Source organism: Peromyscus californicus, unplaced genomic scaffold (assembly GCF_007827085.1).
Source record: "Peromyscus californicus insignis strain IS unplaced genomic scaffold, ASM782708v3 Scaffold_22__1_contigs__length_63687245, whole genome shotgun sequence".
In the NCBI taxonomy this organism is placed as follows: Eukaryota; Metazoa; Chordata; class Mammalia; order Rodentia; family Cricetidae; genus Peromyscus; species Peromyscus californicus.
This window is the reverse complement of record NW_026294525.1, coordinates 36,453,879-36,479,464: the sequence shown is the minus strand read 5'-3', so window position 1 is coordinate 36,479,464 and position 25,586 is coordinate 36,453,879. Positions and strand designations below refer to the sequence as shown.

At 40.3% G+C, this 25,586-nt stretch overlaps 2 protein-coding genes across 7 annotated transcripts in view; one reads left to right on the top strand and one right to left on the bottom strand.

The window, feature by feature from the left end:
• The first annotated feature begins 367 nt into the window (after positions 1–367).
• On the top strand, positions 368–21,311 carry Rnf146 (ring finger protein 146). 2 transcript variants are annotated; one of them, XM_052751271.1, is made up of 3 exons: positions 368–485; positions 12,106–12,215; positions 19,372–21,311. In XM_052751271.1, coding segments are annotated over exons 2-3 (1,077 nt in total). In that variant the 5' UTR covers positions 368–485; positions 12,106–12,213; the 3' UTR covers positions 20,447–21,311. The 2 variants fall into 2 exon arrangements, with proteins under 2 accessions (XP_052607231.1, XP_052607232.1); XM_052751272.1 differs by lacking the exon at positions 368–485 and adding an exon at positions 1,103–1,217.
• Positions 21,312–21,727: 416 nt separating this feature from the next.
• Echdc1 (ethylmalonyl-CoA decarboxylase 1) overlaps positions 21,728–25,586 on the bottom strand; it is a 30,663-nt gene continuing 26,804 nt past the window's right edge. For all 5 annotated transcript variants that reach the window (XM_052751275.1, XM_052751274.1, XM_052751276.1 and 2 more), the window contains exon 6: positions 21,728–23,002. In XM_052751275.1, coding sequence (XP_052607235.1) covers positions 22,594–23,002 — 409 coding nt within the window. In that variant the 3' untranslated portion in view covers positions 21,728–22,593. The remainder of the gene's footprint in view (positions 23,003–25,586) is intronic.

Genomic DNA, 25,586 nt, shown 5'->3' with positions numbered 1-25,586 from the left:
AAGAGAGAGGGAGGGAGGGAGGGAGGGAGAGAGAGAGAGAGAGAGAGAGAGAGAGAGAGAGAGGGAGGGAGGGAGGGGGGAGGAGGGAGGGAGAAAGGGAGGGAGGGAGGGAAGGGAGGGAGGGAGAGAGAGAGAGAGAAGGAGGGAGGGAGGGAGGGAGGGAGGGGGAAGGAGGGAGGGAGAAAGGGAGGGAGGGAGGGAAGGGAGGGAGGGAGAGGAGGGAGAGAGAGCACCGTCCCACCGCAGCAGAGGGCAGCGAGGTGCGCGAGCAGAGCGGGGACGGCGGGCCGCGGGCGCGCGCGCGCCGGAGCTCGCCCTCGCGGCGGCGGCGGCGGGGGGGGGGCGTGGCTTCCGCCGGCGCGGCCCCGCCCCCCCCCAGCGCGCCGGGCGGTCACGTGGCGGCCGCGCGCGCGCGTCCCCGTCGGCTGCGGGGCTCCGGAGCCGAGGAGAAAAGGCTGCGAGGCGGCTGCGGCGGTGGCCGAGAGGTGGGCACAGCGGGCGGGACCGGTGGGGAGCGCGGGTGTCCGAGGGCTGCGGGGCCTCCTCGGCGGGCGGCGCTGCGACCGCGCTCGGCTTGCGGGGCGGCGCCCGGTGGCGGCGGCGGGCGGCGGGCGGGTCGGGGCCGGTAGGACAGGGACGCCCTTGGCCAGCGCGGCCCGGACGGGCGCGCGGAGGGAGGGAGGCCGGCCGAGCTGGCGCAGCCGGGACCGTGACGGGCGCGGCCCCGGCCATTACTGCGCAGGCCGGGCTGCGGACAGCCGAGGCCGGCTCGCCCGGGCCTCGGTGGGTCGCGGGCGGCTGCTGCTGCTGCTGCTGCTGGTCCTGCTCCTGCTGCTGCTGCTGCTGCTGCTGCTGCGAGCCTCTAGGTCTTGCCCAGCGCCCAGAGCCGTCCCCTCCACCTCGCGCTGGCGGAAGCCGCCGAATGTTCTTGTTTTGATGGCTACCCAAACCTGAAACCACCGGGAGGTGTCGGAATACGCGGCGGGGCCTCCCAACCCGGGTGCATCTTGAGAAGCCCCGGCTGTCGCTTTGTTCTGGTTTGCTGGGTGTGGAGTTCTCTCTCTTTACCCTCCACCCGGTCTTGAGAGCGCACGGGATCCCCATTGTTGTCGCTGTCTTATTTTCCTGAACGTTTTTTTTTGTTGTTGTTTTTTAAAGAGTAAGGCTGTGTTACGTTGTTGTTGAGGATGGGGAAATGGAACCCGTCCTCTAATTAGGTAAGATATTCCGGTCTGTAAGTTAGCACACTCATTCTGACAACTATATTTTGTCTTTTCTCCGGGTGCTGTTTAAGCACTTCTCAAGTTTTCAACATTTTCTTTTCCTTTTAAGACACCGAAATACTGGAGAACTTAGGGAAGAAGAAAGCCAAAAGGAGATAGAAAAGGGTTTGTTCTTTGATTGACATTTCAGGTGCCAGGGTGTGTTCACCCCCTCGTGTGTGTGTGTGTGTGTGTGTGTGTGTGTGTGTGTGTGTTGTTTTACAAACGGGATGTGCACCTGGAACTTGGGTATTGAAAGCCATCTATTTTGAACACATAGAACATTGTAAACGATCTGTATTAGACTTTTCAAGGATTTGACATGCTGGAAACAAATGAAGAAAATGACCCATATACAAACTAGCAGTAAAGCATCTGGGTGCTGTAGAAATACATGAAAATAGGTCAAGTAAATCTCATTTTTAAAGAGAAAACTCAAGAGTGACTACCGCCACACTGAAGATGAAGAGTTTCGGGTGTTTTGGGGTCTGGGATACGGTAGAGTGGAACACTCGGGTTTATGTCTCCAGTGGGTTTGTGTTATGTGGGCAGAATGAAAACCTTTATACTTAAACATTTGAAGGTTTCTGTGTTTTGTTGGTTAAGAACTGAGTAGAGTTGCAATCATGGGAAAACGTCCCAAATAGCTGGTCATTAGATAAAGAGGAATGCAAAACAAAACAAAACAAAAACAACAAAAAAATCTTTTAGATGTGTCAAGTGGTAACGTGTCACTTTTGAGTTGTTTTGTTTTTTTGTTTTGTTTTGTTTTTAAAGATCCAAGATGATTCCTTGACTTGGAGGAAAATAGTCGGAAGAACTTTTTCATATTCACCTGTTTAAGACACATTTTCTGTTAGCCATACATGTGTTTGAAGGATTTAACCAGTTTTTCCTGGTTCTTGCACCCATTTCTCTGCCCATATTAGAGATGGAAGGTACTGTCTTTTTCTATCCTCCTGCCGGATTGGGTTCTTGATAACAGAGTGAATTTGTGGAACTGGCTGGATTAGAAAGAGTCTTTTTGAGATAGACACTGTGTTTACACTGGCCTACAGCCTCTTTTGTTTATTGGTACAGTCTCATGTAGCTTTCTAGTTAATTAATACAAAGCCTGTTGCTAAAGACCTGCTCATCAAAACGTTTAAATTGTAGAATCACAGAGAGGAGGGTGAAGCAGCGAAAGTGCGGGATTGACTTGACTAAGATCACGCAGAAATAGTTGCTGGCCATGAAACATCTGTGTTTGATGAGATTGAAGTTTCTATTGACATTCATATCTCGTGAGGTATTGAAATAAATGCAAAGCCCACATTGCAGAGAAGAAATTTAAAGGTTTACACTTGAATAGGAAGACTGTGAAGGCCGTCAGTAGAATTATATATAGGATGATGCTTGTTAAATTTAGCTGAAGTGCGTTTTGACAGAACGCTTCTTTCCAAGTGTGACTTAGGCTTCTTTTGAAAACCGATTTGATGATCAAGTGCAAAAATTGATACATTGTAACAATAACATACATGTGAATTTGGGAATCTTAAGAAATTTTAAGATGTGTCTGTTAAGTCCCACCTGACCTCTACTCTCGTTTCTTGTGTTCATAATGGATACATATATGTAAGTAGTCCTCCTATCAGTGATGCCTTTCCTATACAATATATCCTGTTTTGTGACTTTTGAATCAAGAGTAAACTCTTTCACTAAACCTTAACTTTAAATAGAAAAAACAGAAACTGTTCAAGCATATATAACTTGATTATTTATATTTTTAATTATTTTTAATGTTTTATATGTTCATCTTTTTCTTTGATTTATCCTTTTTTTATAAAAAAAAAAAAGGGCCAATATTTTATTCAAGTCTGTTATCTAGGGGTAAGGGTAATGGACTTTTAAAAAGTTTAACTGGCTGGGCAGTGGTGGCACTCAACTTTAATCTCAGCACTCGGGAGGCAGAGCCAGGCGGATCTCTGTGAGTTTGAGGCCAGCCTGGGCTACCAAGTGAGTTCCAGGACAGGCCTCAAAGCTACATAGAGAAACCCTGTCTTGAAAAACAAAAAAAAAAATAACCAAAAAAAAAAAAAAAAAAAAAAAAGAAAGTTTAACTGTCTTGATAAATGGAATTGCTATTAATCCTAAATCTTTACATTAGGAATTAACAGTGTATTCAAGTAATGGTAGTTTGAATTTGTTTAGTGGCTACAATTGTTAAGTAATACAGTATGACTTTTTTGTATTTAACTGGGTTAATTGATAAAGATCTGAATTCATTACTAATCTATAAACCTCTTTATATAAACTTAGTCTGTCACTTTTTTCTCCACAATTGCTAAGGGACAAATAACCTTGTTTCTTTTTCTGTTTTCCTATTACTTTCTTTCTTAATTTGTATTGAGTTTGGTATGTAATTTTAAAATTATTGTAGAAGGAATTATGTATATTTGAATCATATATGTTTGCTAAATTATTTCTAGTACGTAGTTTGAAATCATCTCTTCCCTTTTAAAAAAATCCTCTTTATTTAAAATAAAAACACTTTTATGACTTTAAAAACATCGTGTTTGAAATAATGTGAAAATTATATATGCCTCTTCTAAGTGTTACATGCGTGCCCTGATTTTTACCTTTTGACATTTTCCTTTGCAAGATTGTAGTTGATGGGTCAGTTTGGCAGCCTCACCTAAACCTGCCTACTTTGATCACAATAGAATACACACAGTTAGGTTTTTGTTGTTGTTGTTGTTGTTTAATCTGCGTTCAGCAAAGTGAACTATCACATAGTGTTCAGTTTTTCTGTCCATTGATTATTTTAACAGTTTTGTCAGCTTCATCCTTTAAGGGAGGTGTGTCAATACATATGACATTGCAGGTCCAATTTGATAAGGATGGGACAGACTCATGAGCCACTTAGAACTCAGCAGCTCTGAGTTGTGCTGGATATAAAGTATATATGAATTTCAGAGTATATACACACAAATGTAAAGTATCCCATTAGTGATTTTATATTGACTATGTGTTAAAATGGTAATACTGTAGATACATTGAGTTATATAAAATAGATTTTTAAAATTAATTTAACTTGTTTCTTTTTATTAAAGAAATATAAATGTAATGTAGCTTTACTGTAACTAGTAGAAAATTTGAAATTAGATACTGGCTTGTTACAAGTTCCTTTTAGATAATGTTAGTTTTCCTAAGAGAAAGCTTTTGTTTCTTTGTGGTGCCTCCTTTTTCATTTTTCTTTCTTTTTTTCCGAGAGAGAGAGAGAGAGAGAGAGAGAGAGAGAGAGAGAGAGAGAGAGAGAGAGAGAGAGAGAGAGAGAAGTGTTTGTTTTGAGATAAAGCCTCATTATGTAGCTCACGCTGCCCTGGAACTCCTGGCGATCTTCCTGCTTTTGCCTTTCCAGTGCTAGGACAGCATTTTTTACAAAGGTGTAGTATGCTTGAATTTGAATCCTGTCTCAAAGTGTCACCAGCTTTCTGACTTTGATGCCTTTCTCTGTAAACTGTATGGTCCCAATCCCAGGGCTGTGTGGAGGGTGCACTGACAGAATTGACCCACCAGTGCTTCCAGACCTGAGTGTGCACATAAGTAACTGGGAGAGCTGACTCCAGGCTGGGATTCACACAGTCGTTTCCAGGGAACCTCCCGCTAGTGCCAGTGCTGGCCTTTGGGACCTAGAGTTCAGTGGGCGTTTCAGTTCATTTTCCTCCCCCTCAATTTTACTGTCCATTGTCTCAATTTGGAAATTCCATCTGTGAGATAAAGAAATTGGAAAAGTCACTATAATCTGCAGTGTTTTAGAAAGTGTGTGTACCGTGCCCTCAGAGATGCTATGGAGTCCTGTCTGCATCTGTAGAGTTATTTCCACTTGGCTGGAGCCATGTTTGGTGATAGGATACTTTGACATAGTTTGTCTACGGGAGCCAAGGATTTCGAAAATGATGGCATCATTGGAAGTAAAATTTTAAGAATGCGCTGAATAAATATGGTAAATTAGTGTAGCGTCTGAGTTTATCTTATTGTTAGAGATCCTTGAGGAAGAAGTAAAATCTGTATTTTAAAAATTGGAGAAAAGAATGTCTGAGAGTCTTATCTTCTGTTCTTTAGGCCAGAATAAAAATGAAAAAAGAGTGTAAAGGAACATCAGGCAAAGTAAATGTATTTTAACTGTGTTTTGAAAAGCGCAAAGTAAATGTATTTTAACTGTGTTTTGAAAAGCGCACACGTTAGTTGGTGGGAATCACACTGGAATGTTCATTTCAGTCTCTTAGGAATACTTTTTTCACTGCAAATCCCAAGTACAGGAGATAGTGTGGGAACGGTGAGTGTGTTTTAATAAAGGAAGGGTAGGATTGGGACGAGCAAGTGGCTTTGTCTGTAGTAGATGCTCCTGATGGTATTGCTGAGTGGCTAGTTCTTTTAAAGACTCCAACCTACTTAGGTGTCCAAACGCAGGATTTCTTAAAGACTTTTATGAGTTATTTGAAATGTATTTGCTTCTGTTTACTTTAAAGTACAAACCAATTGTAGAGGTAAAATATTCATGGACAGGACTGGAACAGATAGGGAAATGAATAGGCAGGAACTGTGACTTATTAAAGAGACAGAATATGTAAGTAAATGCATGGAAGAAGTGAAACATTAGCAATGGGAACAAAATTTTTTCCGTGTATTTCATTAGGAGGAAAAAGGCACTTTTTCTACTTTGAAACGATGACCTGTCAAGATTTTTATAAGAAATTTAACACCAGCCAGGCAGTGGTGGCACACACCGTTAATCCCAGCACTCAGGAGGCAGAGGCAGGTGGATCTCTGTGAGTTCGAGGCCAGCCTGGTCTACAGAGTGAGTTCCAGGACAGCTAGGACTGTTACACAGAGAAACCCTGTCTTAAAAAATAAAAACAAACAAGCAAAAAAATCCCACATTTTACAGGTGAGGATTTTACCATCCAACCATGTATGTGCCTGGAATACATGATTAAGATGACTCAGATGATTGGTTCTGTTTTAAACAACGTGTAAGACAGACGGGAAGAACATACAAACCGCAGATATCACACACACACACACACACACACACACACACACACACACACACACACACTCTCGTCAGAATGTGGGTGAAGTATAAATTGACTTCTGAGTCATGGTCCAAAAACATGATGAGTGAGGCACAGCATGTGTGTATCCTTTATTTTCCAAACCAAATACTCTTTTTCAGGAGACAAAAGACAGAGTTTCCTGACCCCTCTGATCATCCTTACCTTTATTCTGTACCTTTGTCAAGAAAAGCCTTTTTGTTACTGTCTGTCTGTATTCCTAGGATTTATCTACTTCCTGGAGAATCCTTTAATAGTCATTAGCCAGGTGAATTATGTGCTTACCAAATGATAAAACAATGGCAGGTTCTAGAGCTGTAGCTGTAGGGCTAAGTTATGCTGTAAATTCTAAGGATTTCTTATCTTTATGTATTTGATAGTTTCCGGAAGAGTGCCTTCTTCTCAGATGAAATGCAGATATTTTATGTGAACAGGTGACTTAAGTATTGTGGTTTTTAAACAAATTCCAGTTGAAATCAACACAAATTGATTGGTAACTTAGCACTTAGAGATATAAAATTTGTCCTGTCTAAATGATTCAGCAGAAAGTGAGTGCATAAATTAATAATGCCAATATTCATGATTAGTTCAATCGTAGAAAAATATAAAATGCAGGAGAGGGAAATGGTTTTTGTGATCATTCTTGCGCAGTGCAATGAACTTTGTTAGGCATTTTATAAGCTGTTGAAGAGGAAGACTCTTAAAGGCAGGAGAATTATCAAGGGCTCTTGGGAGCGCTCATTTGGTGTACCTACAGTATTAATCTGGAAGGCTGGTTGTCATGGGTAAATACGAAGCAGTTATGTATTTAGGGCTCAGAGACCTAAAGCTTTTGTTTTCCTAAAGCATTCTGCCTTTATTGTTTAGACTGGAAAACTAAACTTGGCCTTCTGGTATAGGAGGATCATGGTCCATTTTTATAGATGTATCATGCAGAAGCATAGTGAATGAATTTAAGGCTGGTTACATAATACTACATAGAAGTAGACTCCTAGAATGTTCAGGATAAAAATTGAAAGACTTTGGTGTGACAGGATGTAGGGCCAGAGAAGGTAATAAAACTGTTTTCTCTTTTATTCTGTGAGCCTTAAGTGGCTAAGGCATGGAAAATGGCACACTTCAAGATTCATCAGAGATAGGTGTTTATGTAGACCACAGAGGAGATAAAAATATGAGGTTGCCAAACAAGGGTTCTGTTAAAGAAGAACTTTCAGATGATTCTAGATTGGGCAGGAAAGGAAATGACATCAGGAACTGTATAAAGGAAAGAAGATGAGGGGGTGGCCAGAAGTCTCCATAACTAACAGCAGGTATGGGAATGCGAAGTGAGCTGGGAGGACCAGCCTTTGGGGTCTGAGAATGGGATTATGTCTTCTGATTTTAGGTGACAAGGCCAAATGATACTTTACTGCTAAGAGGAAGTAAAGTTCAAAAGTTGAAAATAAAGGACAGTTAAATACCTTTTAGACTCACCATATAAGTATCTCTAGCCTAGCATCTACAGTGCAGGGGTCCCCAAAATGCATATTTCTAAGAAGCTAGGTACTTGTTTCTAATGAATGTATATTGGAGCAAAATTTAAGGACTTCTGGGAAGCTGGGCTGTTCATTCTTGAGGACACTTAAAGTAGGTCTGTGGTACTTCAGGAGACAACATGAAGAGGATCCTGTGTGGTGACGTCAGCACAGCTGGTGGCAGACTTCTCAGAACCAGTGTGCTGGAACGACAGGATGTTTACCTCTGACCTGCAGATGGGGGCAGATGGCATTGTGAGACAGTGACAGTGTCTGGACGTGCGGTGAGAATCCTGTGAGCCCACTGAACGTTTTGGCACCATGAAGGCAGTGAGAAACCTGGTAGGAAGAAGTAGAATAGTGTATCCATGTTATCTAAAGCCAGAGCAAAGGGAAGCACATTTCCTAGAAACCCTGGTTAGCCAGTTACTTGAGACATTCTTTGGTTTTGGAACCGATTCTTTGTTCTCTTAACATTTGATGGGGAAAGCTGGCTTGTACACGTGCTCCATTTATCTTTAGCCATTGAAGTTTTAGATAGGTTATCGAGATCGTTCCAACCGTGAGAGGCTTGTGGAACAGAAAGACAGGATCCAGGTCTCTCTTCTGCTAGGTTTACTTTACTGTGCAGTTGCTCATTTCTTCGGTGATCATGTGCATGATTCGAAGTAAGCTTTACATGAGATGATGTGCCCTTGAAGTAGGCATTTAGAAGCACAGGGAGGAATACTATATGAGAAGAACTAGAGGCTGATGGTGTTTGTGGATTCCCGGACAAAAAAGGTAGTTTGAGAGGAAGATGGCATAAAGTATCGATTCCCCAGGGTCCAAGGGGGCTTAGCTATGTCCGGCGTGCGATATCAGGGGGAAAAAAAATCTACGTACACTATGTTCTTATGTCTGTTAACTTTATTCCTCTAAGACAAAATTCTATCAATTCAGCTATAGCTCCACCAGGCATTCAAGGCAGGAACAGCTCTAGACATACCAAGCTCTATATCGGTCTACTCTATTTCTCTGGGATGAAGTCCTGTCTCCATAACTACAGTTCCATCCAGTTCCCCAGCTCATAGTCCTGCTAATGACTAACTCCTATGCTTCCAGCCTTATCTTTGTCCTCTGTATCCTCTTTCTCCATCTCTGCTGCTCTCTACTCCTGGCACTCAGAAAACTCTACTGGAGATCTTTCTCTATGGAACCTCTGTCATCCTTTCTTCTCTCTCGACAAGCTGTTCTGTCTTTGTCTACAGAAAATGCCTGTCCTTTCTTTCCCTGGGCTCGTCGTTCCCTGCCTCCTCAGGAATGTTGTTTTATCTCTCACCTTGGTATGTAAAAACCTCTTTTGTTCTCAGTCAAAATTCTCTGGAGAATCACTAGGGCTCCTCAAGGCCGGGGAATGGTCATTAGCAAAGGAAACAAAGCTATGTGTATCCCGCCAGCTTGTCTCCTAAGCTCAGCAGGGCAGTTAGTAACTTAGTAGGTTCAGCAGGTCTGGGGAGCTGAACTGTTTACCAATTGGTCTGGGCATGCAAGGATTTCATAGCAGAAGATAGCTGGAATATTAAAGGCTGGGTAACACCAAATATTCATAATAAATGGCTTTGCCTTTTGACAGACCCTTGGCTGGTCAAAGTTCAGTTTTAATACACAGCTGAATCTCTATGGTATATTCTTGCGGCCCGCAAGAATAAAGCTTGTCAAATTGGGTGTGTTGGTACATGTAAATAGCAGAACCCTTCAGTTAATGTGCTGTACCGCTTGTGTAGGAAGGCAGTAATGCTGACTCATTCTGTATTAAGGAGAGCCTATTGCCATTTTGACTTGTTCATACAGAACTTGTTTATTTTACTTAAAATATTTATTGTAGTAGAATGTAAGAATTATGACACACACTACTCTTTAACCACTTTTAAATGTACAACTCAATATAGCTAATTTTATTTACAATGTTGTATAGCCATCCTTACTATGTATTTCTAGAAATACTTCATATTCCAGACAGAAAATATGTACTTTTGAGGTAGTGCCTCTCTATACTGTCTTCCTCCTGGTCTTGGTAACACTTAAGTTATCTCTATGAAGTTCCCCATTCATTTAGGACTGTATACAGTCTTTCTTTGTGTCTAGCTTATTTTGTTTTCAGGGTGCATCCATATTGGATGAACTACATTCTTATTTTGTTCTGAATAGTACACTGTTAAATGCCATGTTTCCTTTATCTGCAAAGAGATACTTTGTGTCCACCTTTGACTTAAAATTCTATTATAAGCTTTAGTATATGAATCCCTATGTGAGTCCTGGTATTCTTTTGGTATGTATCTGGCAGTGGGATTGCTAGGGTGTGTTACAATTATCAAATACACACAGGAAAGACACCATCAAAGGTCTTAATTTTCCTGCATCCTCACCCACACGTATTTCCACTCTCTCTAGACACATAGCTGTGAGTCTGATTTACATTCTACTAATGACTACCAGTACTAAGCACCTTCCCATGTGCTCACTGGTCCTTTTCTCCCCCTAAAAAAGTGATGTCTCATGCCTGGTGCTTACTTGTTTTTGTTATTCATTGAGCTATGAGAGTTCTTTAAGTAGTCTGACTAGTAAGCCTTCATTTTCAAAATGGTCTTCTTTTCTATAAGTTGTCTGTTGTTTCCCTTTTTCTGATAAGGTCTAATGTATATATTCCTTTTGTTCCCTATGTTGTTTGTGTTGTGTGTTCCAATGCTTGAAGGGTTTGCCTTCTGTTAACGGCCAAGATTTTGAGGATTTGATTATGACATTTTGGTCATTGGTCCACTTTGAGTTCATTTTCATGTGTTGTGTGAAGTGTGACTTGACTTGGTGGTATGAATTGGTTGTCCCAGCATTTATTGAGGAAATACTCTTTCCCCATTAAACAAGCTTGATACACTTTCCCAAAGATTATTTGGTTATATGTTTATTTCTGCATTTAGTGAAAAGATTCATTTACATATTTTAATGTGTGAGTATATGTGTGTACCTACATAAGTTTATATGTATTACATACATGTAACAGCCTGTAGAGGCCAGAAGAGGGTATCAGATTTTCTGGAACTGGCGTTATAGGTGGTTGTGAGCTGCTATGTGGGTACTGAGATCCCAAACCTGGGTCCTCTGCAAGGGCAGTAAGGTACTCTTATTAACTGCTGAACCATCTCTCCAAGCCCATTTCTGGATTCTTTTAATTTCATTTTATTGGCATGTTTCTCTATGTATAATGCCAGTACCATAGTATCTTAATGTCCAGATTTGTAGTAAGTTGTGACATTTGGAGGTGGCAGTTGTTGAACTTATTTCTTATTTTTCAAGATTTTCTTAGCTAATTCCATGTGAATTTAAGGACTTGCTTTTCTATTTATGCAGAAAGACTGTTAAGATTTTATTATATTGAATCTGTAGATCACTCCAATGAGAATCATTTGTCTTCTCGCATTCTCCAGTTTATGAACACTGTTTCCTTTTTTATTTATTCAGCCCTATTTTATTTACTTCAGGAATATGTTATCATTTTCAAACAAGTCTTGATCGAGTCAATCCAAAACTAACATATTGCTTTAGATATTGTTATAAATGGATATCTTTCTTTGATTTCCATATTGTCGATTGTTGTTATATAGGAACACAATACTGGAGTTTTGTTTTATTTTTGGTTGGTGTGTGTGTGTGTAACTTATAATCTACAACTTTGCTGGACTTAGTTATCTTGGTTATTCAACTTAGAATGCCATATAGAGAAAATGTTTTTTTTTCCCTCCTCTCAGATGTACATTTTAAAAACGTATTCTCTGTTAATCTGTATGCCTTCATTGCTTCTTCAGTCTAATTTATCTGCTAGAGCTTCCATTATGTTAACAGCAGTGGTAAAAGAAAGTATCCTTGTTCCTTGTCTTTATTTTTTTTAAGATTTATTTATTTATTATGTATAGTGTTCTGTCTACATGTATGTCTGCAGGCCAGAAGAGGGCATCAGATCTCATTATAGATGGTTGTGAGCCACCATGTGGTTGCTGGGAATTGAACTCAGGACTTTGGGAAGAACAGTTAATGCTCTTTAACCTCTAAGCCATCTCTCCAGCCCCCTTGTCATTATTTTTATTTTAATTTTAAAATAAAATTTGCCACTATATTTTGTTAAAGGATCGTACTTGACTAATTCTACTGATCTTAATTTGTAGAGTGGTTGCTATTGATACTGTTTTTCTTTTGCAGTACAGAGAATGAACCAGCAGTGGGAGAGAAAACCCTCTAAGTTGGCTGACAGCTGGTAAAGAAGATGCTTTATTTTTGTGACAGGTGCCTGTGGGATCTGTGATAGAAATGTAAGTACAGCATCTACAGTGCCATGGCTTTCCCACACCTCAAATTGGGCGAGGAGGATGAATGCAGAGAACCACACTTGTGTTTAGTTTTAGTTATGCAAAATGAAATTTTGTATTAACTTACCAGTGCCTTATAGAGTTAGCAGCCCTAGTCACACTAATGATTATTATCAAAATTTCTAACCGTGTTCACATAGGGAAACTATGATAAGTGAAGGCTGAAAAGCTGGATCCCACTTTCACTTTGCATAGTAATTTACTTGAGAAAGATTTCCGAATTTTAGAACTAATTACTAAAAGTTTGTTTTGTGAAATTTAAGGGTTTTTCATATGATTTGAAAATTAGTACATCATTTTTTTATTCATATCAATTCACTCTACTTTGTAGTCTCATTAGTTGTGTTTTCCTGTCATTTAGGCCTTGTGTAACATGTCTTCAGGTGTTTGACAATCTTGAACATACTCATAGTAAATTTCATTATATTTTGATGAAACATTTCCAACAATCAACACCATAGTTCTAGATCATGGAAAATGAAAACCTTGTTGACTTTCAGTCTTGATCATTACAGTACTCAAATTCCTGGACCAGAAGGACTCTTGCAGATACTATTTCATAGTCTCCAAGTTTTGACACAGAAACTAGTTTGTTACCTCCTTAATCAGTATGTTAACGCTGACATTAAAAGTATGACTATATCATTCTAAGTCAGTCTTGAGAATTGGATAAGAGAAAAATGATGCCATAAGTTACTTTCTTTAAAATTGGAGCCAGTGAATCTTGTATATTTTGTATCTGCCTGTTCCCCAACTCACTGTACACACACACACACACACACACACACACACACACACACACACACGCAGGACTGTGAGTCAAATTCAGGGCCTTGGCCTTGTGCTTGCTAGGCAAACTCCTACCACTGAGACAGATTCCTCCATCCCCCTGCACTCCCTTACCCCTGTGTGTGGTAGTGGGGTGGGTTTAATTTTGTACATATTTAAATGTTGATCATCAAGGAACACACATAGCCTAGTAAATGAGCTGAGACAAATATATTACCAATTAAGTGGTAGTACAGATACTATATTGAGATAACAATAAGAAAAGCTGTTTTTGGAACTGAGAGGAAGAAGAAAGTAATGTCATGTAAAGGATGGAGAGTGAACAGAACAAGAAAGGGGTTCAGATCCTGACATCAAGGTATTTTAGATCATTAGGAACTGATAGCATATGCAAGAATAGAGTGGAAGAAAGCCATCAGAATTAGAGGATGAATGTTTATTTAGTAGTTAGTATATTAGGTGCCTGTTGAGTATTTTCCTTGAGTTGTTGAATTTAACCTTTAAATATGAGTTGCCTTACTTACTGTTGAAGAAGCAGAATTATAGAAATTAAGTCATTCCCTTAGGACAGTGTTTACCAAGTTTCTCTGAAAATAATCCATTGAGGTCACTTACTTAAAAACACAGACTATTGAGCCCAAATCCAGACCCCTAGGTTCAGATTTCTAGGAAAGTGCACACTAGCTAATTCCTATCTTTAAGCAAGTTTTAGGAAGTGTTAACATAAAAATAGTATGGCTAAGATTTTAACTGTTTCAGGGCATGTGGTAATATTTTGTTTGTGATCTATCAAAGCTTGCATGAAGATCAGAATGCAGAGCTAAGACACTAGAACCATAGAGACCAGGCAGTAGTGGCATACTTTTAATCCCAGCACTTGGGATCTCACACCTTTAATCCCAGCACTCTAGGAAGCAGAGGTAGAAGGATCTCTGTGAGTTCAAGGCCACCCTGGGCTACACAACATTGATCCAGTCTAAATAAGAAACAGAGCCAGGCAGTGGTGGCACACACCTTTGATCCCAGCACTTGGGATCTCACACCTTAATCCCAGCAAAAGGGAGGTAGAGACAGGAAGTGGTATGGCTGGGCAGAGAGAGAAATAGAAGGCAGAAGGAGACAGGAACTAGAGTTCTTTTCAGGTTGAGGAGTTGTCGAGGTAAGACGAGGTGGCTGTGGCTTGTTCTGCTTCTCTGATCTTTCAGCATTTACCCCTCTGGTTAAAAAACTCTGAGTTTTTATTATAAGACCAATTAGAATTTGTGCTACAAAAGTCTGTATCAATGATCTTCAGATTCTATGCTTAGGACCTTCTATTGGGATTATGTATACAGTAGGAAACTATTAAAGGTTGAGACGTGACCAATACACGTGACTGGGAGGAGGAGAAGCCAGGGAGAGAGAAGACTGGAGTCTCCTGGAAGCTTCTTATTAGTTAGTAGTTATTACTAACTAATACTAAATATACTAAAAATACCAATACTGAAAATACTAATAAAAGGTTAGTATTTTGTGCAAGGGTTATCGAAGGGTCTGGAATTAGGTTCACAGGTTTTGGAGTGAAGAGGCACACTAAAGGAGTTGTGGCCAGGGCTTAGGTGAGCACTAAGAATGGTGATTTATCCACAGTGGAGAGCAAAGATAAAGATCCAAGACTTAGGGAGCAGGAAAGTTTGTTTTCAGTTGTGTTTATTTCAGATGTCTAGAGTGTTGAGGTGGAATTTTGGAATACAGAATCAGAAATACAGACTTGAAGTGGGGTATTGCCAGATATGAGGTGTGAGGAGTCACATAGACTCAAACATGTGAGACACTCGGAATACCAATTAAGCATTTAATGTGTACAACAAGGAATACCTGTATTCTTGAGGAAGTACTGACATTGAAGAGGTCCTAGAGAAAAGGGAACGGAATGAAAGAGATGAATTGAGAATGTGCTAAAGTCCAAATGAAAAACAAAGGGATTGAGAAAAGAAATGGGTTCAAGTATATTAAGGCTAAAGGAGGTCATTAAATTAATTTGAGATGCTGGTCAGAGTTCTAGAGGAGTTAGAGTGTTGTTCCAATTACAAAATTTAAGGGCTAGTTTTGGAAACAGCTGACAGAAGAACCCCATCCGGAACCAGGAGGAATGGCAGTAAAGCAGAGTCAGCTGTGCTTTGCTGATGATTCTTTGGCTTGTGTAAGTGGTCAGTGATAACAGGAGTCAAAGTGTTTCATAACTGAGAGGGTTGAAGAAGTTTTATAACACCCTTTGGGGCAATGGGAAATAAAGATGTTTTGGCTACTGCGTTACTGGGAGCAAGCTTGGTGGTCTCTGGCAGTCAGAGCAGCAAGGAAGTGTGTGGAGCTGCAGTTTCTGCCCTAACTTGCTTTGGTAGACATCTCCCTCCTGCCCTCTCCTGGGGCGAGGATGTTGTCAGTTTCCTGTCTTCCTCTGAGCACTCTATAAATCTCATGCAGGCTGCTTATGATTTGTAAGTGTTGGGTAACCCAAGGTTGTTGCCTGATTTTCTTGCTCTTGCTAAAAAATTTAATTTGGTCATTTACCCATTTTCATGACTTTAAGAACCATGTATGTGTTGATGACTCATAACTGGATGATTATATATATGGACCAGTTTTGTAAAGATCCTTAACCTTTTTAAATAAGAGTTCATCACATTCTTAATAAGATTGTGACCTAAAATCTGTTTAAGAGCCATTAGCATTGAGAGTGAATGTCTGAACTCATGTGCCCCCTCCCTGCAGGTGACCACTTCTTCCTTTTTGCTCCCTGGTGTCTGTTGTGCTCAGCTCATGAAGTGTTTGCTGTACAAATGTAGGGACCATAGTTTAGATCCCTGGCACCCACATAGTCACAAGGTGGGCAGGACAGCTTGCAGTTTCAGCACTTAGAAGGCAGAGGCAGCATCCTCAGAGCAAGCTGGCTAGCCAGACTAGCCATTGTGGTGAGCTGTGGTTCTATTGAGAGATACTGCCTCAATATCAAAAAGATGGGGTGCAATTGAGAAAAACTTCAGAAGTCAACCTTGGGTCTCCATGCACACAGGACCACACGCATGGACCCACATGTGCCTCACACACATGCATATCACACACACACACCACACATACATGTGAGGGGAAAATTTCATTAGTATTAATTTCTTTGATCTAAATTCCAAGGAATAAAGGTTTTTGAGACCTTAACAAAAGGTGTACACAGTCAGTTCATTTGGGTTGGGCAAGGAAGGGATAGCTGGCGCTGGGGACGGGTTAATTAACACACATGCTTATACTTGTGAATGTTCTTGTTTCAAGTTTGAGCTCTGAAAGCATGACAAAAACAGTTGAAGCTCTTATAGTGAGAAGCACATTAAAGTGTATTTGCTTGATTTATGTGAGTGAGTTAGAAAGAAGTTATACTTTTCTGATGCCTGAAATAGAAAGTTTCTGGTCGAGGTCCTTAGTTGGTAATGTCATTAAGGGTTGAAAAATAACGAATACATTATTCTATGATGATTTCCCATAGGTACGGTGTTGCAGTCTCCTTTACAGATTAGTATCATTTTGAACATGTGTCTTTGGAGAAACTAGTGTTCTAGGAAAAGGCCGACTTCTAGCATACAAGATTGAGTGGGCTCTGAGGAAAGCCAAAGGATACTCTTCTTCAGTTTTAACGTGTAAACTACTTTTATTAGCTATCCCTTGTGTAGCCGCTGCATCTAGTTTGGAGTATCTTGGACAAAAAGCCCAAGTCCTCATGGTAGTTCAGCTTGAAGTGCTCTGTTTAGCACGGCAGAATGAACTGGTAGAGGCTGTCCCTCATTTCAGCAGCAGCTGATTAATGAGTTCTAATCTCGGGGACTGTGGGACTCGCACCTGTCCTCTCCAGTCTTTGTTTCCCTCTCTAGTCAGCTCTGTTCTCTTCCTTTTTATCTGTGGTTTCCTGTCTGGAAATTCCTGGAATAACAGTTAAGTCCTGTTTATTTAGCTTAGTAAAATAAGGCTTTTATGATTTGTTTTCTAGGTGACCTTTTAGCTCCACTCCTGTTACTCATTGCTTACTTGATTCAGGACCTTGTGTATGTCCCTGTCTGAAATCCCTACCATACAGCCCCCCACCTGCCCATCTCAAACTTCTTACGTCCATTCCTCTCCGCTTATTGCTTTAGTATCTTAACACATTTTCACCACTTCATATTGTGATTTTTCTGCTTACATATACATTTCCTTACTTAACAGACTACACATCCTATTTGTCATTAGATTACTGTAGCTTAAAGTTTTCCTGCCTGGCCCACAGTCAGGGCAAATCTCTCTCACCCGCCAGTCCCAAGCCACTCAAACCCGATCAAGTAAACACACTTATATTGGTCTCTGTGTTTACTTGATCGGGTTTGAGTGGCTTGGGACTGGCAGGTGAGAGAGATTTGCCCTGACTGTGGGCCAGGCAGGAAAACTCTAGCAACAGATTACAACACTGTTAATGGACTGGTAGGTGTTTAGTAGATGCTTTTCTTAATAAGGCAAAAGTTCCAAGTGTCCAGACTGGAGAGAGGGCTCAGCAGTTAAGAGTGCTTGCTGCCCTTGTAGAGAGACAGAGTTCAGTTCCCAGGAGTCACATCCCATCTGACAGTTCACAGCCACCTGCAACTCCAGCTCCAGTGATCAGGAGCCCTCTTTTGACCTCTGCAGGCACCCCCAAACACATGTATGCATGCACATCTACAAAAATAAAACAGCTTTTCAAAATTCCAAAGCTTTTACGTGTGTTAAGTTCACTACGTCCAAGTTGGCAAACCTTTTCTTTTCCTCCCCTCCTCATTTTCTTTCATGATTATGTGGAACTTTCATAGAACTTTAGAAACTAATTATTATTATTATTATTATTATTATTATTATTATTAGCGATTTTTACCTGAACCTTGTAGTTTTCAAGTAATGAAATTTAAGCTCCCGGTTTTCCTGGATGACTCAAACCATGTATTAATAAAGGAAACTGAGACTTGGATTATTAATACTGGTTTCACTGTGTCTTGCTTCATGTTATGCTTTCCATTGTTGGGCTTTGTTGTGCTTTCTCAGCACTGAATATAAGTATACTGACAGAACTTTTTCATACTGACAAGGTACGTACGTGTAAGTGTCTTGTATTGAAAAAGTTTTGAACTAGCTATTTGAGCTGAATTAAAATAAAATGAAACTTAAATATTTATTTTACAATATGATACATTCATGGTTTTGCTTTTAAAAGTGTGTTTTCTTTTCACAAACATTTGCAAGGTCCTATATCGAAATACATAAATCACACTGGAGGTAGTACACAGGATGGCTAGATGCCTGATTAGAGGGAATTTCCATAGGACATGAAGATGGTGTGAGACAATTTAAGGCATTTAAATGAACCAGACCATTTAAGGCACCCTTAGAGATGAAAGTGTGGCTGAATTAAAAGGCATATGCAGTGGTTTAATAATTGATGTTTGACGACTTGGAAAGGTAGGATGGGTGGTGGTACATGGATTTGGCAGACAGGAGAGATGATATTAATATGAGGCAAAAGGACAGTTTAGGAGCTAAATTTCTGACTTGTATAAACATCTAGGACCGTAACCTAATTGCTAATTAAAAGAAAGGCTGTAAATTGCTCTCGTCTGGGGTTATAAGGTTGAAGGACCTATCTGTTTTTCTGCTTCTCTTCACACTGATTCTGAAGTCAGTTTGGAGTAGATTTCATGTTTTTAAATGTTTGCATTTAGTTATGTCTTACAAATTCTGTGGCTGGGTAGAAACAGTATTTAAAATATACTATATGTGCCTTGCTCTATTTTTGCTTTTTTTCTTAATAACTATACTTTTTATTGGTTGCTGCTAGTAAAAACTGATGAGTGACAGCTACAAATGAAAAGGGATTGTAACATATATTGAGTTTTTCCTGTTTTCTTTCTCTTTGTCTCCCATCTTATGTTTGAGATAGGGCATTATGGAGCCATGCTGGCTTTGAATTTGCTGGTCTCTCTTCATTTTTATATCTTCCTTGTATAGCATGTGGTTTATATAGAATAGATGCTTATTGGGTAGTTTCTGAACTAGTGGCTTAAAATCTTAGAGAACTGCCGGGCGGTGGTGGCGCACGCCTTTAATCCCAGCACTCGGGAGGCAGAGGCAGGCGGATCTCTGTGAGTTCGAGGCCAGCCTGGTCTCCAAAGCGAGTACCAGGAAAGGCGCAAAGCTACACAGAGAAACCCTGTCTCGAAAAACCAAAAAAAAAAAAAATCTTAGAGAAGTTTAAACCTGATTTCCCTTTTTTCTTCTCATTTCCTAGGATGGCTGGCTGTGGTGAAATTGATCACTCGATAAATATGCTTCCTACAAATAAGAAGGCGAGCGAGTCCTGTTCCAGCGCTGCACCTTCTCTAACAGTTCCCGAGTGTGCCATCTGCCTGCAAACGTGTGTTCATCCCGTCAGTCTGCCCTGTAAGCATGTTTTCTGTTATCTGTGTGTGAAGGGCGCTTCATGGCTTGGGAAGCGATGTGCTCTTTGTCGACAAGAGATTCCTGAGGATTTTCTGGACAAGCCAACCTTGTTGTCACCAGAAGAACTTAAGGCTGCAAGTAGAGGAAATGGTGAATATGCGTGGTATTATGAAGGAAGAAACGGGTGGTGGCAGTATGATGAGCGCACTAGTCGGGAGCTGGAAGATGCTTTTTCCAAAGGTAAAAAGAACACGGAAATGTTAATTGCTGGGTTTCTGTATGTTGCCGATCTTGAAAACATGGTTCAGTATAGGAGAAATGAACATGGACGTCGCAGGAAGATTAAGCGAGATATAATAGATATACCAAAGAAGGGAGTAGCTGGACTTAGGCTGGACTGTGACACTAATACTGTGAGTCTAGCAAGAGAAAGCTCTGCTGATGGTGCGGACAGTGTATCAGCACAGACTGGAGCTTCTGTTCAGCTTCCAGTGCCGTCTTCCTCAAGACCGCTAACATCAGTTGATGGTCAGTTAACCAGCCCCGTAACACCATCCCCGGATGCAGGCACTTCTCTGGAAGACTCTTTTGCTCATTTACAACTCAGTGGAGACAGCATAGCTGAACGGAGTCACAGAGGTGAAGGAGAAGAAGATCGTGAATCACCATCTTCTAGCAGAGTACCAGACACTTCTGTTGAAGAAACTGAATCGGATGCCAGTAGCGATAGTGAGGATGCCCCTGTGGTGGTTGCACCGCACTCCTTGAACCAGCAGAGACTTTTGGTTTCAAATGCAAACCAGACAGTAGCTGAACGATCAGACCGATCGGGCACTGACCGATCAGTAGCAGGGGGTGGAACCATGAGTGTCAATGTCAGATCGAGAAGGCCTGATGGACAGTGCACAGTGACAGAGGTTTAAACAGCCGTCTCCAGTGCCACACTCAAGGGTGAAATGGATACCTGTAAATTTCTGCCCACATAACATTATACTCATCCTTAGTAGTGCATTGTGGGAGTTGGGGTGGGAAGGGATATGGGAAGGACAGACCTGAAATTAAAATGTCTTAACATGTCTCTGTTGAAATTTATTTAATGTGAGGAATTGGGGTGTTGATATTTGAGAGCTGTTCAGTAATAACACAGTTTTCTTGACATCTGTTTACTTTATAGTGTATTTTTTTGTCTTTAGTTCTTTTGGCCAGTGTGTACCTGTGCATTAATGGCCCTCATCTGACCCTTGCACTACCTTCTTTTTCTGCATGGATTGGTATAAAATCATTACTAAAACTTGGCACCTGTGAGATATTGGATGTCATTATGAGCAGGAAGCTTAACGTGGAAAATAGATGTGGATTTGGGATTTAAAAATAGATGACTAACGACTACTTTATAGTTGGTCTTACTGAGATAGAAATGTAAAGCAGCAGCTAATAAGTTGTTTCCGGATCTGTAACACACTTCATGCCGTTCCTTTCCATAGGATTTGCTGTCTTGTCCTTGTACTTTGAGGTTTCTCTTAGTCTGCATTTTTCTTTTTGATTAAAAAAAATTTATAATTTAATAAATACTAGAGTTTATCAAAAATAATGTTTCTTGTTTGAGTCTGAAAAAGGGATGGGGGTACTTTGGTATTTGTGGCTAAAGAGCTTTTTAAAAGGTGGGGTTTGACTTGATTGTATTCGCTCAATTTGTCCCTACTCAGAAGTCTGATTTCTTCATAGGAGAATGTGTACAGAGAAGCTATCTATGGCATTGTGTTTGGAATAAAAAGATGTGGAAAAAGACCCAAAGGCCGTGAGATTTAAATTTCTCAAGCAGCTGATACTATTAATTTTATATTTCCTTTACCAGTCTCTATCAGTGATATTACTGTCTGGGATCCACAGAAAACTTAGAAGCATGATTTTATAGATCAAATAAGCTCACTTTCTATGGCTTGGCAAGGTAGGAAGTATTGGTGAACACAAAACTGAGAATTTGTCTCTGGAAAAATCATGTCTGTCTGTGTTTCCTTTACAAAGTGGGATCCTGTGGGTACATACTTCTGAATTCTCTTTATTAGGATTATCAAGTTAACTGAGTGCTAAAACAAACAATAAAAAAGCCACTACTTTAAATATCTTTTACCTCTTGTTGAGACAGGTCAGAAGAACTTAATTCTTAGACATACATTCTAAAGAAGTGAATTCTGAGATGAACATAATGTTTCAATTACATGTTTTTATTAAATTTAGTATTAAAAGACAGCTACACAAGAATTAAAGTTAAGTATTATTCAAAAATCTGGTAAAAATGAAAATTACTGTTTAAGGATGCTTCCTGATTCTTTAATAATTTCAATTGTAAAACCCCATCAATAGTACTATTTTACCACTGGCTTGAGAATTCCAGGGAACAATGCAAAGCTACTTTGTACAGCCAGTCAGTGCTCTGTGTAGTAGCTTTTACTGTTTAGTGGGTCATTTGAAATAGGGTTAAAAAGACCAACTGAAGCTCCAAATTCAGCAAAAATGCACCTTTTTCTTTATTGAAGGACCATTTCCATCAGTATTTTAAGTGTACAGAGCAGAACAAGTGACTAATATTTCTTGTATGCCTCTAATCCTCTCTGCTTTCTGCTTCATATGACATATTTATTGAGATCTTTTTATTTTGTTTTTAATTTTATTTTTGTAAATTACATCAACTTAAGAAAGAACAAAATGGTCAGACACAATAGTATATACCAGCATTTGGGAGGTGGTGGCAGGGGAATTAGAAATTCAAAACTACTCTTGGCTACATAAATAAGTTTAAGACCCAGCCTTAAAATTTAAATTATAAGTATGTTACAAAAGGTAAGCCCAGGGATAGGTTTCCTGTTTGAAAATTGACCTTTGGTTCTAGGAGAATTACTATAGGAATGTAGAAATTGGTAGAAGTGACTAAGCAAATGTTAAAAAAGAAAGAATATCACCCAAGCCAAATAAGCACGTTAACTTCTAATGAGTTCTGCCGCTCATTTTTCCTGTCATCACTGCCCTCCATCTCAGGCGCATCAACCTGCAGTACACCCACATTTTAAAACTACTTAGTATGCTTCCCTCTCTTAGCAATAGCCTCGAGGTTTGCAGGCCCGCCCCACAGTGTGCCTAAAACATCTCTTTCATTCTGTAATGCTTCTTCTAAGTACAGCTCTCTGCCTGAACAAACAGATGTCTTTAAACCTCTAATGACTTCTGGAGGCCCACTGACAAACTGCTCCAGCCACTCCTGGGCCTCTTCTAGAGCCTTAGATTCATCAGAAGACTGTAAGACCTCATCAGCCAAGCCTATATTTAAAGCTTTCTTGGAATCCAGTTTGAAGGTCCCACTTAACACTTTAAGAGCTTGTCTGCTGCCGATGATTTCAACCAGCCGGCTGGCACCACCCCAGCTTGGCACTATCCCCATCTCCTTGTGGACAAATCTGATCACGCTCTCCACAGTCATTAACCTGTGGAGACAAAGAGGAAACATTGTAACTACATGTATATACTCTAACCACAAAGTAGTAAGTGCTCCTCCTCCAACAGAAAATTGATCTTTTTAGGCAAATATAAAAACAATGTTGGAAAATGTCACCACGTAGTATTCAACACACATTTGCTTTTAAAAACATTCTGTTTCAGCGTTTCCAAACTTTGAAAATAAGAACTCAGGCTTCACATTTGAGGAACTTTATGTTAACAGATCCGGAGAGTAACTGAGATAAATACTCTCATCTTCTGGTTGAATAAGCATGCAATGAAAGCACCACGACTTGACCCCAGATAGTTGGCCTCAGTGTCTCAAGGCTGGAATCACAGCTAGACCAGAGCAGAAGCAGCAGTAAGGCAGGTGGCCGTGGCTTGGGTTGGACTAAGAGCAGTTAAACTCCTGTACGAGGAGTTATAAGCCCCAACTAGTGTTTTCATGATCAGGGTAATTCATAAAGATAATAAATTAATGAGTGTCGAAAAAAGCTTCACATCTGCTAGTTACTTGTATACTCTCAGCATACTATAAAGTTCTGCAGTGTTTAGGAAGTGTTGCCTGTGGACAGTTTTTGTTGGCATGCATCAACAGAAGACTTATGCTAAAACCTAATTTGACCTAAATAAATGTCAAAGTGCAATTTACTGTTTTTCTTAGGAATAATCGTTTTTCAAAACTATTTACTATAAGAAAGAAAAGCTGAAGTGTTGCCTTCCCACACACTGTACATTCAACTGTGGAGGACTTCGTTCTTTTAGCACCAAGGCTCTGACTGCAGCCTGACCTTTCGTCATCAAACACTGCAGTGAGAATTTCCGCAAGGCTCTGACTGCAGCCTGACCTTTTGTCATCAAACACTGCAGTGAGGATTTCCTCAGAAGCTACTAATCCACTGGAAAACTTTCTCCTCAGAGATGAGTTTCCACCAAGAATATGTCACAATGATGAACAATTACTTCAGCAGTCAAATACTATGGAAATGGCTTCAACCAATGGCTTTTAAATGGGTACGAGGCAGAGCAAGTCCAACTGACAAAAAGAATCTTAATCTAACCCCACAATAGGAATCTGCCAAAATTTGGGAAGAAATTGAATTTGCAAAATATAGTATCTAGTAGTTGTGGAAATAGAAATGATGGTTACTCTTGAGCCCAGTCTAGAACAACCTAGTATGCCAGTCTTTCAACCAAATTCTGGAATTGGCATGTGCTGGTTTAGCTATTAGCACAGCTGAGAGAATGATGACGTCTGGAATAAATTCATCTAGAACTGAATAAAAACAGTGAGACACTGGGTGTCGGTATAACGCAGATGACATTACGTGAGTGGTTACAGTGGCCATCCATGTGTTGTTATAACCTAGGCAACCACCCTTATGTGCTATCTCCTCTTTATTTTCAAGGTCAATTATGTATGTTTGTTTAAAAAGTTTTATCACATTCATTTTTCATGGACATGTGTGGGCACATATTCCATGGCATATGTATGGAGGTCAGCTGGTTCTCTCTTTTTCACCACGTGAGTCTTGGGGATGGGACTTGGCTGGGTTGCCAGATTTGGTGGGAAGTGCCTTTACCCACCCAGCCATCTTACTGTCCCAAGTATGCCCTCTTGAATCCTATTTTACAACTAACAAATCCTCAAGTAATCTTTGTAAGAGCATGCATTATAATCTGACATACACTCTTTATAAATTACATAGCTAGTAGTATGCTTGTATTGACATACCTTTTAGTATGCATTAAACATAATTTTAAAAATTCACTGGTGACAAGAAAACAGGGCATCTCAACAGGGAGAGACATACCTAGCTCTCAGCAGGAAACCTTTCACAAGATCTGTCATTAGCCTCACAGAGTTAAAATATAAAATTTCCAGTGTTGGAAAATATAATTCAAGAGGAAACGATCCAATCAATAAGATATATCTCAAAATGGGAACATACAAAATGGGATTATACAATAATTGTAGAGTTCATATGAGTTATCCAGTATCACCTGGAATGCTAGGGAGAATCTATGAACCTATATAGAAGACTTATCCCTTATAATTATAAAGTCATAATGTTCAATTTATGAAACTATTAAACTCCCTCACTTTGATATAGGAGTTCTAAGTGCATCTGACATAATGGTGAGGAAGAGATGAAATTCATCAGATGTTGGTATGTTTCTTACTATTTGGATGGAACAATCACAGGAAAAACTACCCACAACTGGGCGAAGACTATTTGTGTGTGTATATGCACACACACCACAGCACACATGCACAGGTCTCTAGTTTGTGGGTGGTGGTTCTCCCTTTCTGCCATGTGGGACGCGGGGACTGAATTCAGGCCCTTTTACCTGCTGAGCTGTCTCTGTGGCCCGACTGTTACTAATGAACAGGGATGCCAGATCAAATGCTGACTGCAGGAAAGGGTACTCTGCCCTGCTACTGCTTTCTGATGAGGGAACCCTAAGTTTCAGGGTTAGCAAACATGGCCAAGAACATTGTTAAGTCAACTTAAAACTTTACTAAACAGGAAGTTTTTTATAAAATGTATACAGGAGAAAGCTGGAGTT